We start from the raw sequence: 16,828 nt of genomic DNA, 5'->3' as shown, positions 1-16,828 counted from the left end.
TAATCTTTTATTAATTGTGTTATTTACTTGCCGCATGCTGGCAGCGGTCGGAGCGGGGGGGGCGAGGTGGTGGGCACCGGAGGCTCTCCCGGCCTCCTCGCACCATCCCGGGGCTGCCGGCTGCCACGGCCCCCTCCCCGCGGTGCCCCAGCAGCGCCTGGAGCCTTCCCGGGGCAGTGGACAGCCTGGCTGGGCTGAGCCCCAAACGTACCCCAAGTGATCGGCCAGCCCCGGCCTTCCCTTCGCCTTCCCCGGCCAACGGCGTTCACCGGCCAGATCCAGCGCCGCGGGCAGGGGCGGCTGCTAGCCCGCCACTTCGGCCCCAAAACCCTTGAAAAACCTGCGTTTTGTGTACGCGCATAGGCATGTTGTGTATATCACATATCTGCACGTGAATATACATATTTTAATCCAAACGTAAAGTTTTAGGGTTTTTTTTTTTTTGCTTGCCTTTTTAATTTTTGGTTTTTATTTAAGGAAAGTGTTTTTTCAAAAGCTGGAAACGTTTCAGATCGCGTTTCAAGGGAAGGCGAGACTGAGAAGATGTTTTGCAGCATTTTTCAAAACTCCTTACCAAAAATTGCCGGTTTTCCTTAGGCAGTTTCAATGCTCTCCTGTCTTGGAGAGTGACACAGGTAAACCTGGAACAGGCAGCTCCGGAATGAGAGATGTCACATGCGTCTTCATCACCCTCCATTAATGATTGACGTGAGCCCTGGAGCAGGACAGCCTGTAACCCAGAGATTAATTTGCTTCAGCATGTGCTTGGACTGAGGAGAAAACAGCCGCAGTTAACCCTTTGTACCCACAGGCCTCTGGAAGCGGCGGCAAAGGGAGCTGGTCCCGCTCCTCCCTCCGGGTGCAAGGACACGAGGTGCAGGCAGAGGATGCAGCTGAGAGCAGCCAGCAGAGCCGGACCAAACCCGGGCTGCCGCTGCAGGATGCTCAGCCGGGGATCCAGCCGTTCCCTGCGGCAGCCACACAGTTGTGCCTGGTAGCGGCAGCGCTTGGAAGAGCCCCAAAGGACGAGGGCGTTTGAAATCCACGCCAGGATCGAGAGGCGAGTGCTGTAAACAGCCCTTCTGTTTATAACCAGCGGAGAAAGCAAACAAGCCTGGGCTTCGGGACACTCGGGAGCTCAGTTTGCCATTTGAACCCAGATCCAAGCAAAACAGTTTGCTGCTTCTGGAATTACCCCGATGGTTTTACCTTTCAGCTCCCTCCCCAAATGCCAGCCTGGGGTATTGGAACACGCAGCCTCCTGCCCTTGCCAGGCTCCGTGCCGTGGGTCAAGTCGTTTCTCTCCCCGCCCGCCTCCTTCGCACAGCTTCCCCTACCCAGCACGTCTCCAGAGCGGACGGTCAAGGGCAGAGACCATCACATTTCTCAGAGACGCTTACGGGTGACCAGGGCTCGCCTCTCTCGGGCAGCTGGAGCCTGCACGCGCAGTCTGTCCTCCAGCCCCCGGTCTGAAACCCTCCCGGGTGTCCCTTCTCCCTCTGCTCAGCTCTGCTTCGCTCCATCCCTTCCAAACGCAGGCGCTGGGGCGGGTCGGTGGCGAGGAGCCGCGTACAACCACCTCGCATCCGAAGGGGCTGCTCTCCTAGCGCAAAGCTGCTGTGTGTCCGGTTTTACAGGTGTATTTGCTGGCCTGGCAGGAGACCCCTGGGGATGGGAAGGGAGATGGGGGGCACGGCTGGGACCCAGCGCTGCCTCGGTCTCCTCGCGGCGGCTGGGGATGCCCCATTCTTTGCAGACTGCTTCCCTGCACCTCCCTCTTCGGGTCCTCGTGGGTTTACGGCCCGTTATGTTGCACACGGGCAGGCTCAGCCCTGGGTGGGCTTTTTGGCAGCCAGGTGGTGGTGGGGTTTGCACGCAAGGGTTTTTTTGGGTCGGTAGGGCCATTATGGGGCAGGGGGAACAGAACAGGGGTCACCGGATTTAGAAGATTCAGATTTTCCCTACGGGGACTCAGTCAATTAGTTTGCCTGGACTGTGGAAGTAGGGAGCAAAAAGAGGACAACGACGTTTCCAAACCATCCTGTTTTCAGCTTCTCACTTGCATACTTGAATGAGGAGCCTTGAACTCAGTGGAACTGAGTTCCTGGCACCCTCAGACAACGTGAATTGTCCTGGGCACTTACACCAGCAGCTGGCACAAACAGGGGCCTTATCCTTGCTGGAGTCTGTCCTGGAATGACCATGGGATGAGAAGGGAAACTGGGGGAAAGGACTGGCAGCAAGTCCTCAAGAGCTGAGCCAAAGCTGTACTAGAAATCAAGGTTTTCCAGTCACGCTCCTGGGACCAAACCACAGGTCCCTCCATCCCCAGGACCCAAGTGCTGTCACCTGCTCTTTAAAGCCACGTGTCCCCAGAGCACCTTCAAGGCAAACCACGTGCAGGAGCTGGGGTGGGGGTGGGGGGTGTCTCTCCTGCCGTGCCTCGGCAGGGTCCCCAGCACGTTGCGGAGCTGCTGCGCTCCCATTGTGCCAGGGACACCTCATCGCCACAGGGCTGTGGACTGAGGCGGGGGGGGACACCCGCAAGAGAGATACGGGAGCCCTTAGAGCAACCCCGCAGCTGACAGACTCTCGTCTCTGGCACTGCCTTCGATCTGTACGTTGGCTCCTGTTTGCACTTACCGGCTTTGAGTGGTTTTTAATTATTGATGCCTCTTTTAGCTTTTATCTCGTGCTCGCTGCAGCCAGGAAGGGCTTGGCGTTCCTGCATTAGTGATGAATTGGGAAGGAGGCCCTGCTCCACCGCGCTGCAAAGCATTCCTGGCTTGCAGGCTGGGCCATTGTTTCAAGCAAAGCTGCGGTGAAAAATGAGGAGAGCGGGAGCGGGAGGGGATGTGGTGGAGGCGATTCCCGCTGCTGCCACGGAGGCGACAGGGATCTGTCCTATGGGAAAAAGCTGAAGGGGATGGACCGAGAGTTCAAACAGGTGTGAAATCTCCTTCACCCAGTGAAAAACTGGTGCCTGCTCACCTCATCGAGGAGGAAAGATGCCGGTTTATGACCCCTCCAGTGACAGGCAGGTGGAAAGGGAAGAGATGTGAGACACAAGAGTTTTGCCAAGCCCCCGGCAGCTGCGATCAGGAATCGATGTCAAACCTAGGCTAAATGCTGTGCTGCTCTGTGGGCAGGGTGCAGGGCGCTGACAAACGGGGTCCTGCCCCTACCCTCCGGACTCAGCTGGCTCTCCATCCACCGCAGCCGAAAGCTCTTTGGACAACGGGCCAGTGGCTGTCACTAGGTTGCTCTCTATCCCTCCCTAATGAGCCAGGGCTTTGCCAAGCTTTTCCAAGGATCCAGGTGCCAGGAGAGCTGGTTCTCAGCCCGTCTGCCTATGTCCCTCTCCCACTCCTGTATCACAGCCTCTCATGCACAAAGAGAAGGGGTTTCTCTGCCAGGAGCTGGTCTTAAGCCATCCCTGATCAGCCGAGCTTTGGAGGCCCCACATCACCCACTTCTCTGCTGCCACGGCAGGAGAGGGGCTCATGGCTCCAATCGTGAAAGAGCTTACAAGGCAGAGCAGCCTGTTTGGAAGGAGAGAAGCTGTTTCCTCAAGTTTGCAGCTGCTGGGAGAGACTCGAGGGAGGTGTTTTTAACCCTTTTTTTGCTGCTGGTATGCGTTAGATTTGCAGATTTTGGTACGCCGTTAGATTTGAGCCCAAATCTGGTAAGGTGCCCAATGAAATGACTCTCTTTGGAGATCCAGAAGCGAATCCGACGGTTGCAAACAGTCAGAATGGAAGCATGGGGAACTGCAGCACTGCTTGTCCGTGGGACATCGGGGTGCCTCTCAGGGTGCCTCCCACCACCCAGAGAAACGCTTTGGGTGTGAAGCCAGCACGCTTCAGGAATGGATCACCAGGGGAAGCAGGAGTGGAGCACGAGATTCAGCTCAGGGTCTGCTGGGAAGTGCAGGGGATTTGGAGAGCCCAAAAGCTCTGTCTTTATACTTTACAGTGGGTTAGTCTCTCGCAGGGAACAAGGAGATCTCGGTAGCCCAGTCAGGAGTGGCTCCCCAGCCCCAGTCTGCTGGCAGCGGAGGATGCTCAGCCAGCAGCCTCGTGCTTTGTTCGACCCCTTGCCCACCGAACCGAGGCTGCTAATTAGCTCTAACAACAGGGCCGTCTGTTTCTCTGAAATTGCCAGCCTGAAAACACCCCAGACCGATTTCTCCTAAATCCTCCTGCCTTGCACATCCATCAGGAATAACATCCACTTACGGTGCTCCCTGCCCCCAGGCTGAGTTTGAACCAGTGACCTCGAGGTGAAAGCGCTTGAAAAGCTCCAGCCCTCCCCGCAGCCAGCCCGCTCCCAGCGGGGTTTTCAGCAGCACTTACAGAGCAGAGATGGTTTTAGCAACTGTCGCATCGCAGCAGCCCCTGGCCCGAAAGCTGCGTTGGCCTTTCACATCAGAAACCTGCTCGCTCAGCGTCAGCGAGGCCCTCGGAGCAGCCGCAAGACCATGGGGTCAGGCTGCAGCTATCAGTACCATTTCAGCCGGTTCCTGACCGGGAACCCCTGCACAGTGCAGCGGAGGTGGTGGACCTGTCTGCCTGGTGCTCTGACCCCCCCAAGGGCACTGAGGTCAGGCCAGCCCCTGCCACGCAGCAGTAGCTCTGCTCTCACCGTGGGATCTGTGCTCTGGATCTGTTCCACGGCAGCCGAGCAGCCAGCGGCGACGGCTGCTTCCCAGAGCGCAGGCAACGGCTGCGTCAGGAACATTGGGCCCCGCACGGGGCGCCTGGTTTGGCAGGGGACGGGGCTGAGACCCCCAGACAGCCTTGCAGAGTCCCAGCCAGCAGCTGGAGTTCCAAGACCCAGAGCCATGTTCCTCCACAGACTTTGCCCGTCCCTTGCAAGTCTGTGCCAGGAGCCCTGCCCCAGCCACCCCTCGGCCCCGAGGCATCACCCGCAGATGACAGGAGCATCGTCAAGCCCTTGTGCTGCCCACAGGCTCTGTAACCCATCCAAAGCCACGACATGGCTGTGCCAGGCTTGGCCAGTGCTCCTGGGATGGTGGGACACGGGACCGAGCCGCACACCGTCCCCTCTTTGCAGCAGGCTGGTCCACGCTGGAAGAAACCCATCAGAAGGGACCGAGCGGGGCCGCAGCCCCGGCGGGCGTCATGCAGCATCGTGCACCTTTCCTCAAGCCTCTCCCACCCTGGACCCCCTGCAGTGGACACGGTCCCAGCCTGAAGTGCCACCACTCTGGAGCCAGAAGTGGTCCCAGACCTGAACCAGTTCAGCAAATCTCATCAAATCCCACCCTCGGGTGTTTGGCCTGATCTTTGCCCAGCACCGGCAGGACAGAGGCACAGTGGCTGCTGTTCACCAGGGCCCCCATCTGCACCACCGCGGTCCTCTGACCTTGGTGGGCAGCTGGGGACACTGACACACACACACCCCCCCCGCCCTCCATGGCTTCCTTCCCAGGGGAAGGAAATTTTCCCACTCCAGCTGGCTTGGGAGATACAGAGGGGAAGATGTTATCAAGGCAGAGCAGGCTCTGAAGCCAGAGGACAGCTCTAATTATTGAGAGCCAATTCCGTTACAGCAATCTCAGCCCCAGGGCAACACAGGCCAGATTTTCCAGAGGGGCCGAGTGCCACAGAAGCAGCTTATCCTCTGCACCCACAGGAAAAATGAATTATGCACGCACAGAGCAGACCTGCGGCAGCCCACGGGGACCATTCCCATGCATTACCAAACCACGCCGCTCCTGCTCCAGCGGAGAGCCGACAGCCCTTGGTGGCACTTTGCTCCAGAGCAGATGAAAAGCAAGGGCTTTTCATCCAGAGAGCTCCCAGGTCCCTTTCACCGCTGCCCACTTTCACCTTGCTCTCCAGTTTATTTTGGCTTTGCGCAGGCATCCTCCTTGCCCTGGCTCCAGCAGACTCAAGCCAAAGCTCCGGCACGGGCACGCAGCTCCGCAAGGATGCCTGGGGGAGGGACGGTGTCCTAGAGTGGGATGCGGGCAACGAAGATGGTCCTCATTCTGCCAGCGGCTGTAGAGACAAGAGCAGGAGAGAAGCCAGAACTAGAGGTGTCAACATTAACCCCCTCCTCCTGGCTCACAAACTCCAGAGACAGCCCCCTGCCCCAGAAAGGGCAGCGAAGGCACCAGGTAAGGCAGGGACTGGTCTGGGACAGGCTCAGCTGGAGGAGGGAGGGCAGCTCCGCCGGACACCTCCAACAGCCCCCGGGAACTGTGACAGCACACGGGGAAACCAAGGCAGAGTCCAGGGTTAGGCAGCAAAGCTACCTCGTCTCCCCCAGCGATTCCTCTGTCTAAGGGGGGGGGGCAGGAGAGGGAGGGAAGTATTTTAAAGTCATCCCAAAGGTGGCAAGAAAGCAGGCAGCAAGTCACCGTTTTAACCAACCTTCTTATTTCTTTATTTGAAAGGCACAGCTTGTACGTCCTTGATACAGCATTTTCAGTTCCTCTTATTATAGGTCAAGTGATTAAACACAAAAAGCAAAACAAGATCTTTCTAAAGGACTATATACAAACACCAGATTATTATTTAATTTTATTCTTTTTTTGTTCCATTTTTGTTTGGTTTTTTTTTTTTTTTTTTTTAGAAGACACGCTAGCGCACGGAGATAAGAACAGAGAAAGCTGCTGTATCCTCTACAAGGAGCAGGGGCGCAGGGAGGGGGAGGACCAGGAAAGGCTCTCAGTCTGCCTGCCCCTCAGCCCAGCCACTCGAGCCCCCCCAAAACCGGGTGCTATGCCGAGGGAGAGCAGGTGGCGGGGGCTCCCCCTCCAGCCCGAGGCCAAGGAGCAGCCGAGGAGAAAACCGGCGGCCGGAGCGCGTCGTACTGCCGCGGTGCTGCAGGACTGGTTAAGAACAGATACATGCAGAACAGCAAGGTGCCGGCCTGGTATTAGTGCAGGAGGGGCGCGGGGAGGATGGGGACAGGACCGGAGCGATGCGACGAGATCTAGAGCGCTTGGGGAGGGAGGAGATGGTTTCGGGGCAGGGATCCCAGCAGGGAGTTGTGCAGAAACTGTTAGGATCGAGGGGCATCTTTAAATACCAAGGGGGGAGCGGTGGGGAGCCACGCGGCACCGAGGAGTTGGGACAGCTGGGGGGCAAGCAGCCCCAGAGCAGCCCAAGCCAGGCTCTGGCTCGGCTCTGCGACGGAGCAGGAGCGGGGACGGGGAAGCCAGGCTGGGCACAGGGAGAGCACGATCGGCCACACGGTTACTGCTATGGCGCTTGCATTGCTGCGGAGCAGCCTGTCCGCAGGGATGGCGGTGGGGACATCCTCCAGGCACTGCTGCCCGTGGGAACAGGCCTGGCGAGCTGCCACCAAACACAAGCCCCCCGCGATTCTGCTGCACAGCAACTAGAGAGAGATACTGCATCTTGCATTAACCCGCCCCCCCCACCCCCCAGCCAGCCCCCTCCCCCTGGCCCCCCATTCACTCTAATCTGATTTCTCCCCGTCATCATCTTGGTGGGCATCCCCGTCATGGCCGTTCTTGTCCTCCTTGGAGAGGTGAGCCTGGGAGCCCAAGGCCGAGAGCGAGAGGAGCCCGGTGCCGGCGCTGACAGCGGGGAGGGACGGGGGCTGGAGGCCCACAGGGAGCGGAGTCAGAGGCAGAGCGAGGGCTTGGAGCTGCGACAGCTGGTGAGCTTGAAGCTGCTGCTGTAGAGAATGATGGACAGACAGGAAGACAGGAGAGGGATATTGTCATTTGGAGTGCACTCGGACCCCAACCTAAGGGCCTGCGCTGCCCAGAAAGCCTGCCAGCAGCCAAGCTTAAACCAGGGACCTCAGGGTCCTGGAGAGCACCACAGCCTCAGGGGAAGGGGGGAGAAAAAAAAAAAAAAAGAGGTTCTAGAGTCCTTGGGCTGCGACAGCCTCAAGAGAAGACTCAACACTGTGTCCCCAGCACAAACACATAGCCCCTAGCCTACAGCGTATCTAGCCTCAGACTCTGGCGTGCTCCAAGGATGCAGTTAAAGCCCTCCCGACCTCGACCAAGAACAGATGGTGTTTTCATATCAAGGAGCTGCTGCAGTTCCTGCTCAAAACCAAAGCTCCTCTCTTGGCACCCTGCTGGGACAGAGCAGGAACTCGTGCTCCCCTGCAAACCCGTGCCCACGTCCTTACAAAACTGGACAAAACAGCCGGCAGGGCCAGCCCAGCACTCACAGCCTCACCCCAACAGGGCTGCAGCACTGCACGTGGAGCAGCCTGCTCCCAGCACGAGGGGGACAGCCCCAGGTCATGACTCCCCTGCCCAGCTCCGTCTCGAAGGCCAAAGGCCCAGATTCCCATCCCTCTGAACCCAAATGAAACGTGCATCACGTACACGGATGATGGAGTTCAGTTCTGGTGCCGTAACCTGCTTGGCTCGTTCAATGGCTCCCAGGACTTGCTGCTGATGCTGGTGTGGAGAGAACAGAGGAATTCAGGGTCATTTCTAGGATCGCAGGGAAGGAGAACAGGGACCCAGCCTTGCTGGGTCTGACACACACACACACACGCACGCGTACGGTATCTCAGCTGCTAGCACCGAGATGCCAGGGCACAAAGGCAGGCTGGTTAACCCCACAGCTGGGGACACCTGCACGCACTTCATTTGCGACAAGGACCTTACACCCCTGGGGCCAGCAGTGGGGAGGAGCAGGGAAGGAGGCCCACTCCTTTCGTTCCAGTTCCTCACCACAGGGTTAAGCGGGTCCCCTCTTACTCCCATCCTTGTCCTGCTCTGCACAGGCGCAGCGACCATTGGCTAGAAGGGCTCTAAGGTGGGCAATGCCTCTCACCCTGCCTTCCCTCTCCTACTCAGACCTGACACAAAATGAGACCCCCTAACAAACAAAACAAGCCCTAAAATCAGAAGCTCTTGGGAAGCTCCCCACTCCTTGGGATGCATCCTAGGTCCCAACTGGAGCAGCTGGAAGATGCTGCTGTGGAAGAGCCCAGCACGGCTGCTCCAAACACAGGCAGGAAAAACAGCTGTATCGCATATTTTAAAAAATAAAGGACAACTGTACTTGCTCCTTTGAGACCACAAGGTCTCTGAACACCAGGTCTGTTCATTGCACTCCAGCCAGTAGATTTTTCTTTCCATCTTGGCAGCAGAACAGGGTTGGGAAGGGGGAAGGGGTTAACACTAAGATGCAAAAGGTTTAGTCGTGGCTTGGTTATTAGGCAGCTCTGATGTGATCAGCAAGCCACTTTGTCTTTCCCGAGAACAGGTGGGTGAGAAAAACACAGCCTGTTCCCAACCCCACGTCTAACCCAGACCGAGAAACACAGCCTCCACCCCACAGCTAGTCCTGACCAAAAAAAACCAGCCACGGGAACAGCCGTGGAGTTTAGTCTCTGCAGGGTTGTGTGGGGAGATGGACAGATACAGCACTAGAGGTGCTTCATCTTCCTCCTGCCTCAGGCAGACACTCCCAAGTCCTCCCAATTAATTTCTGAGGGGAGTGGGAGGAGCCCATCAGCTGCATTAATTAATGAAGCAGAGGAACCAGATCTCAAGGACGAGCCATATGGAGGCATTTTTTTAAATGCCCCCCCCTCCCCCAATTAGCCACCCGAAGCTCCCACCGCCCGTGCAGAAGTGGCTGATGACTCAGTAATCACAGGCGGGAGAGAACAGAGCCCATCTTTGTCCACAGCCACCAACGAAGGGGACGGATGGGCATGTTAACCACCGCCCAGTTCCTGGAGGGGCTGCTCGAAGGCCTCATCCCCACGCAGGGGCTGAGAGCGAGCGACGAGGCTTCCCAGACCAGGGGAGAGGAGCTGCCCACGCAGGGGGGGGAACCGTGGCACCTCACTGCCCCGTAACGGGATGGGGGCCTCTGCTCTCCACTGCCAATGTGTCCTTGAGCCGGGGCCGAGAGGGGGGACTCACCTCTTGCGAAAGGTAGGGCAGAACCTGTGCGCAAATCCCATTTAGCCTCTTGACGATTTCAGCCTAGAAGGTGGGAAGAATGGAGAGGAAAGGCATCAGGTGGCTCGGGACTGACCACCCTCAGCACCGGCTGCCCCATCTTTCCCCTCCACAGGCAGGGCCAGAACCCCTGAACGACCCTACAAAAACACACTTCCCTCAAAGATGCTGGCAGCGTACTGGTGCCATGGAGGGGGGTGGTGTGTCACCTTGTCCCCAAGGCCCCTCCCTACAGTTAAATGAATCAATGCTGCTGACTGCAGAGAGTGGGTTTTCAATATTCTCTTCCCTCTCCGGGTCTCCGATACTCATTTAACGAAGTCGGGAGCAACCAGAGAGGAAACTTATTATAGACCCAGGTGGGGATGTATTGAATTACATTTGCCATGTGGACACAGACACATGCTGCCACCGCTGAGACCCCTGCTCTGCCCCGGAGACCGGCTGCTCAGCCTCCTCGGACTCTCCCTCCCCAAAGGCAAGGGTCTGCTCGCTGCCAGCCTGCCCGCAGCCGAGCTGCAGGACTGGGGCTATTCAGGGAGACCACAGGGACTGCGCAGCTTCTTCACTAGCCTCATACAAGCAGGTGGCAAATTTGGGGGTGTTAAATGCTTTTCTCTTGGGAAAGAGTAAAGCTACCAGCCCTTTGTAAATCCCTTTCCAATGGAGTAGAAAGAAAGAGAGAGTCAAAGGGTTCAGGCATGCACCAAAACCGGCCAAGGGGCCCCACCGGCACCATGGGGGAGCAGACTAGGCTGGGAGACAGTTCACGGGACAACAGTGAGGATTCGTGGCTCAGATCCTTTACCATGATGCAGGTTTCCCCAGGGAAGCCAGTCTTGTGGGCTTACCAACAAGGGTGATGGGACTGGAGGCACCAAGTGCCTTTGTGGGGAGCAGAATTGTGTTAAGAGGCTTATAACTTGAGCCACGCCACACAGACGACTTTGTGACTGGAAGCTGAAGCCAGATAGAGCCAGGCTCAGAGAAGGCTCATGTTGTTAACAGCACAGGTAATTAGCCACTGGGGATAATTAACAACTTAACCACCACTGAGGGTAATGAACAAGCTTATCCAGGCTGCAGCAGAGTCTCCATCATAAGAAGGCTTTCTTAGAAGGTCTACCATTACATTAACCTAATCACAGCCCAAGAGAAGTGCACTCTGGCCTGACTGCAGCAAGGGCCTGGGGGGACCCAAAGGCTTTTTTCATGTCAGGGTGATCACAAGAGCCCTCCCAGGCACTGGGGAAGGCAGCAGGGCCAGGAACCCAGCTGGGGCCTGGGAGGAGAGCTGGGAGGGACCTGGGGTCATCTCCTGCATTCCACCCTGGGTTTGCATCTGCTGACTAAGACACAGCTCCAGGCCTTGTCTGCACTGCCTCGTCCGGTGCTTAAATACCTGTTCAGGTGCTGGGGAGAACCAGAGCATGCCCACAGCCCAGAGTGGGAGCCCTCAGTCCAGCACTGTGATCCTGAGAGGTATGCGTGTGGGGCGTCCCCCGCATTTTGAAAGCGGCTCTGACATTTTACAGGCTCATGGCATTTCTAGTTCCTGAAATACCACTGAAGTGACAGAGGGCAAAGCACAGCAGACAACCCACCCTCCCCAAATTAGAGCACTTGGAAATGCCTTCCCCCTACCTGTTTGTGCATTTCAATATTGAGCCCGTAGGACATCTCATAATACTGCAGAGCAGGAAAGAAGAGAAAAAAAAAAAGAAATTGTAAGTTGAGGCTCGGTACGGCAGTGCTGTGAACTACTGCTGCTTTCCTAGCAATGTCTTCTACAAAGGCTGGGCAAGGATGGAAGGAGAGAAGAGGCCAGCCCTAGGAAACAATGACAGCAGGAGGCAAACACAGACAAAGATCCTCTCCAGGTCTAGGGCAGAAGTACAGAGGCCAGGTGCTCCCTGTCCACCCTGCTCCAACCTCACACTGCTGCAGATGGAGACCCAGGAACTTGCTGACTGGGCCCCATGCAACACCCCTCACAGACACCTTTCAGCAGTCTGCATCAAGGTGAGAGTGAGTGATGCTGCTTCAAACCTAGAAGGCGGCTCAGGGCTCCACAGACTTCCATACCCACAGCCAAAAAAGAGGCAGCCTGACTCTACAAAGCTTTGCCGGCCAATATCCTAAAGCCCATGCGGCTGCTTCAGCCACAACTTCAGCCCAACTACTGGGCTTCATCTAGCAAGTAACACATCCAGCTGCACACAGCTCCAGCTGTTTTGGAAGAAACTGTGTGGAAACCCCCCCCCCCCACACACCAAAAAAAAACCCACCCAGAAAACCCCTGCACAGCAGCAACAGGCAGCTACAAGAGCAACCTATTGGCAGGAGAAGCTAATTCCTGACCCCTGGAAGAAGCTGTTTTAAGCCTGATGTTTGAGAGTTTAGAAATCTCCTCCCTCAGCTTGCAGGCTGCAATCCTGATTCCTCTAAAGGAAAAGAGAAATCCACATCTGCATTCACTGAATTCAAGGAGAAGATCACAGGCGTTTTGGTACCGACACCACTAGTCTGAGAAGCACCCAGCTTGGTATTGCCATGATCTCAGTCTGCTCTAACACTGCTGACGGCTCTCAAGGCTTCTTTGCATTCTGAAGACTGAGCAGGAAGCAGGAGCCCGACCCCCGAGCTGCTAATTGTGACTTATTCAAAAATCGGAGCAGCTGTAGCAGCTTTGCACATTCACAGAAACCCTCCTCTTCACTTCCCATGACTCGCTGTGGTGGGGAGTAACAGCAGCTCTGTGCGACTCCAGCTCAGCCACACAGACAAGGCAGGAGCTGCTGCGCCTGCAAAGCCTCGAGTGCTGCACAATGAGCAACAGCCCTTCCCCTCTGCTGCCGACCCGCTGATGGTAACCTGAATCAATTCTGGTGACTGTCAGCATTAAAGAAAAAAAAAAAATCTCAGACACACCTGGAGATGAGTCTCCATGCAGGCTGCAAGGCCCAGGAAGCAATCATTTATCAGTGAGAATGGGGCAGGCTTCTCCATTAAAATACAAGGAAAGCTGTGACCTCTTCTCCTTATCCCCAGCCCCAAGCACGCCTTGTTCCCCATAGCCTCAGAGTCTGGGCACACGGGCAGTACAAGAGGATGGAGGGGCCAGCTCCCTTTTTTTTTTCTGGTTTTAAAGCCCTACCTCTGCTCTGAAGAGCTGCTGTATTAATTTCTACATCTTATCTCTTCCTTCCAGGGCAGGTGCAGCAGCTGGCAAGCAGGCACCAGCTCATCTTTATGGACAGTATCACAACCTCCTGTTAACTCCTTGATAGGAAAGGAACAGACTATAGCCTTGCCTGGCATCCTTCCCCTCTGCTACAAGGGCTCTTCCACGCGTGGGAAGACAGAGGCATTACCTGGCAAGCAAACCATCACCTGCCTACAAGAACATGGCTGTTTCCTGGCAGATTTCTTTAGAGAGTTACAGCTAGACCTGCTGCCCGCGTGTGGCACCACGTCTCACGTCTTTACCAGGCACTGCCCTGGGATTTGCACGCTTCGTGCTGGGACACACGCACCGGTGAGACGTGCTAGCACTTAGCACCATGGCTCCGCAAGGCTGCCAGGGTCACGAGAAGGTGCAGAGGATTTAGTTCTCGCACAGCAGCTGGTTTCTGCTTCCAACTCCCACCAGGCTTGTGGAGTTTCCCAGCTTCACAATTTCTCAGAGCACTGCTTTGTCTTGTGCTGGCCATGACTCTCCCAGAGCCCCCAGACCATGCACCAGCACTTTGCAGCTCCTTCTGGGGTGCACAAGAGCTCTCACTTCCCCCGAGGCACAGGGAGCACAGTCAAGCGGCCAGTCAGTGGCAAGGCCAAGGACCGCACCACCACCCGTCACGCAGTCAGCCACCAGGCCCTTCGGTTTTCCACGTCCAACAATTTTCTGCTACTTCCTGCATTTCAACAATCCACTGCATGCAGACAACACAAAATATAAAAAAAGCTCCACTTCCAGAAAAGCCAATGCCAGCCTTGCTTAGAGACCCACCGCTCCACCGAGCGAAGGCTCCCTGCCAGGCAAAACCCAGGCACAGGCACCTGCTGACCGCTGGAGTCCCCACCCGCGCCACCCACGCGCTCTTGGCTGCTGGGGCCGGTCCTTACCATGACGTAGTGACGCTGCATCTCCGATTTCTCACTGGCTAGTTTGTCACATTCCAACTTCAAGCTGAAAAGCCAGAAAACAGTAAGAAAACCACGAACGGGAGGTGAAAGAGTTGATCACCACGGAGCAGCTGCTTCCTGCACGGCCCCATCCCAGCCAGGCTGGCTTCTCAGACATCACCGTCCAGACTGCAAGGGGCGGTCGGAGCTGGGCCGCACTGTGCTGGCGCAGCGGTAACTGCGACAGAGCTCGCTCCCAACTTCCCAGCCGGAGTTCCACTAACCCACGTTCAGAAGCAGCACAAGGCTATCCACCAGCTGGACACCGACCTCCCCCAGGCAAATCCTCCCGGCGGGAAGCAGAAAGCTGGGCAGAAGCAGAGGTGGCTGCCTAGGGAGGGGTTTCCCTTTCCTCAAGGGATCGCTGGCAGCTGGGGACAGCTTCTAGCATGGGTTTGTCTGCAGCACTTGAGATGCCGCAGTACAACTTCAAAACCAAAGCCATATCCATTTCTGGATAGTGGTGGTGGTGGTGGTGGGAGGCCCAAGTGCAGCACATCCCTCCAGAAGAAAGGATTTTTTCTCTCCCCTAGGTTCTTCACACCCTTCAGAGAAAGTGCCGCTGCTCCCAGTGTTTTATGGGACTCCGACTCACCAGCCGACCAACTGCAGCCGGCATGTGCTGTGGTTTTATGTTTCAAACGAGAAACAGCTTCACCTACAAAACCCCTGCTTTTTCTCGAGCAGATGAAGTCTAAGGGGGTGGAGTAGGGTGGGGGGATAGCCTCCCTTCCAGTGGCCTGTTTCTTGAGCTCCCCTACTCCCTCACCAGCACTGCCCAGAGACACGGGGACACCAGGAAAAGCCATTTCCCAGCAGTTCTTCTGCCTGCTCCTGCCAGAACGACACCACCTCAAACCTGCGACCCAGCCACCCGGCAGAGCCCGGGCTGGGGGGGAAGGCAGATCGGGAAGCTGCAGCCGCACGGCGCCGAGGCACGTGCCACAAGCGGCACCTCGCAGCCTGCCAGGCCATGGCAGAGGGCATCACCCAGCGGATTTAACCCAAGAGCTTCACGTTTATTTCAGACACACACACAGACCAACAGTCACAAGCCAGCTTTTGGGTCAGGAGAAGTATTTCCACACACACCCACAGAAAAGCGGAAGCTTTTGGATTTAAAGTGCTCCCTGCAGCATTTGCCGTCCAAGAATGGCAGCCAGCAAGATGAACCGAGGAAAACTCCCAGCAAGACACGGGAGGCCTGGCAAGCCTCCGCGCGGTCCTGGCCGAGCAGCGCTCAGAGGAAAGACCTTGGCTGGAAAGAGAAGACGCACGTTCTCCTCGCTGGGCTCCCAAGCGGACACAACTAATCCCCTGCCTTAGGTCCTCCTCTAGCCAAAGGTGACCCAAGCTATGCGACCGGGCGCCCTCCTTGGCGTCCCCGTTTGGTCTGCGCAGCAAAGCAACGAAGCAGAAGAATCGGAGCGATTCTTGCGTGCTGTGTCAGCTGTGCCAGCCCAGCGGAGGCTGCGGGGCAGAGCCGGGCCGGGCCCACAGGAGCACATACCTGTGGTACTGGGCCTGCAGGAGCTGGAACTCGTCCTTGATGCGGTCGCAGGAGTCGGAGGTCGTGAACTTCAGCTGCTGCGGCAGGTGAGAGGAGCCCTTGAACAACAGGAGACAGCGCTGGGTGCCAGAGGCAGGCAGCCTGCCCGTCCCACCCGCGCAGCAACCCCGAGCCCGCCCTGGTCTCGCCACCCCGGGTGGGGCCGGGCCGCCTCGCCTCGCACCGGGCAGGCCGGGCCGGGCGGCGAGAGGGCCGGCGGGGCACTTCGAGGGCCAGTGCGCTCAGGCCCGGGACGCGCCCAAGGTCACCCGTGGGGCCGCTGGCGCCCGGGCCCTCCCCCAGGCGCTGTCTCCAGCCCTGCCGCCCCTCGGCACCGGCCGGGGAGGTTCCGCCGGCGCGGCGCCCGGCCGGAGCTGCGGGGCGGGGAGACCCCCCCCCCCCCGCGCCGTCTCGCTGCGGGCGGCGGGAGGCGCTCGGTCACCTCGGCCGCGCCGGGGCCGCCACGGGGAGGCCGGGAGGGGGGGAGGCCCCCCGCGCCGGTCCGGCCCGCGGCCCCCGTCGCTCCCCGGTGCCCGGCCCCGCCCCGCGGCCCAGCCGCTCGCCCCGGTGCCCGGCCGCGCGGGGCTCCCGCGCCCGGCCCCGCCGTACCGAGTGCCGGCTTTGTGGAAACATCATGTCAGGCTGCGGCTCGGCCCCCGCACGGAGCGGCCCGGTGCCGCCGCCCGCTCCCGCGCCCGCCGCGGCTCCCCGCGCCGCCCGCCGCCGCCTTTGTCCGCGCCGGGCCCGGCCGCCCCGGCCCCGCGGCCGCCCCGCCCCGGCCGCGCCGCTCGCCCCGCGCCGCTCCCGCCGCCCCGCCGCCGGCGCCTATTGTCTAATGGCGGCTGCGGCTCCGGCTCCGTCCTGCGGCTGCTCGGCACCACCTGCCGCCGCCGCCTCCCCGGGCCGGGCGGGCCCACGGCCGCCCCCGCCCCCGCCGGTCCCCGCCCCCGCCGCGCGGCGCCGGCGGCCGTGGGCACCGGTCCGGGCCCGGCGGCGGGTTGCGGGCGGCCCTGCCCGCTGAGGGCGGCGCGGGACTCGGCCGGGCCGCGGGAGCCGAGCGGGGACCCGGGCCGGGTCCGGCGCGCCGATCCGAGGCCCCGCGCGGCCGCCCGGGTCCCCCGTCCCGCTGTGGGGCACGGCAGGGCACG

The 16,828-nt window shown here is 58.7% G+C and overlaps 1 protein-coding gene and 1 long non-coding RNA gene across 3 annotated transcripts; one reads left to right on the top strand and one right to left on the bottom strand.

Annotated features, from left to right (window-relative positions):
• The first annotated feature begins 2,487 nt into the window (after positions 1–2,487).
• On the top strand, positions 2,488–7,841 carry LOC142598254 (uncharacterized). Its single transcript, XR_012832547.1, has 2 exons — positions 2,488–3,604; positions 4,257–7,841. It is a non-coding gene; the product is annotated as an uncharacterized LOC142598254 (long non-coding RNA).
• On the bottom strand, positions 6,391–16,580 carry TLE5 (TLE family member 5, transcriptional modulator). 2 transcript variants are annotated; one of them, XM_075736321.1, is made up of 7 exons: positions 16,290–16,580; positions 15,642–15,739; positions 14,072–14,135; positions 11,591–11,635; positions 9,908–9,970; positions 8,348–8,422; positions 6,391–7,674 (listed from the first exon to the last, which is right to left on the bottom strand). In XM_075736321.1, exons 1-7 carry the CDS (start codon positions 16,314–16,316, stop codon positions 7,456–7,458), a joined length of 591 nt encoding a protein of 196 aa, XP_075592436.1. In that variant the 5' UTR covers positions 16,317–16,580; the 3' UTR covers positions 6,391–7,455. The 2 variants fall into 2 exon arrangements, with proteins under 2 accessions (XP_075592436.1, XP_075592434.1); XM_075736319.1 differs by having other exon boundaries at positions 6,391–7,677; positions 16,290–16,577.
• Positions 16,581–16,828: the final 248 nt, after the last annotated feature.

The sequence above is a fragment of the Balearica regulorum genome, chromosome 26 (genome assembly GCF_011004875.1).
Source record: "Balearica regulorum gibbericeps isolate bBalReg1 chromosome 26, bBalReg1.pri, whole genome shotgun sequence".
Taxonomy (NCBI): Eukaryota; Metazoa; Chordata; class Aves; order Gruiformes; family Gruidae; genus Balearica; species Balearica regulorum.
This window is presented reverse-complemented; position numbering and strand designations above follow the sequence as displayed.

Bases quoted from the DNA above. Each gene is read 5' to 3' on its own strand.
- TLE5 (XM_075736319.1), bottom strand. From the start codon at position 16,316: ATGATGTTTCCACAAAGCCGGCACTCG. The intron at 9,971-11,590 runs GTAGGGGGAAGG...CCCACCTTCTAG, and splicing joins ATATTGAAATGCACAAACAG to GCTGAAATCGTCAAGAGGCT. The intron at 7,678-8,347 runs GTACGTGATGCA...CATTCTCTACAG, and splicing joins AACTGAACTCCATCATCCGT to CAGCAGCTTCAAGCTCACCA.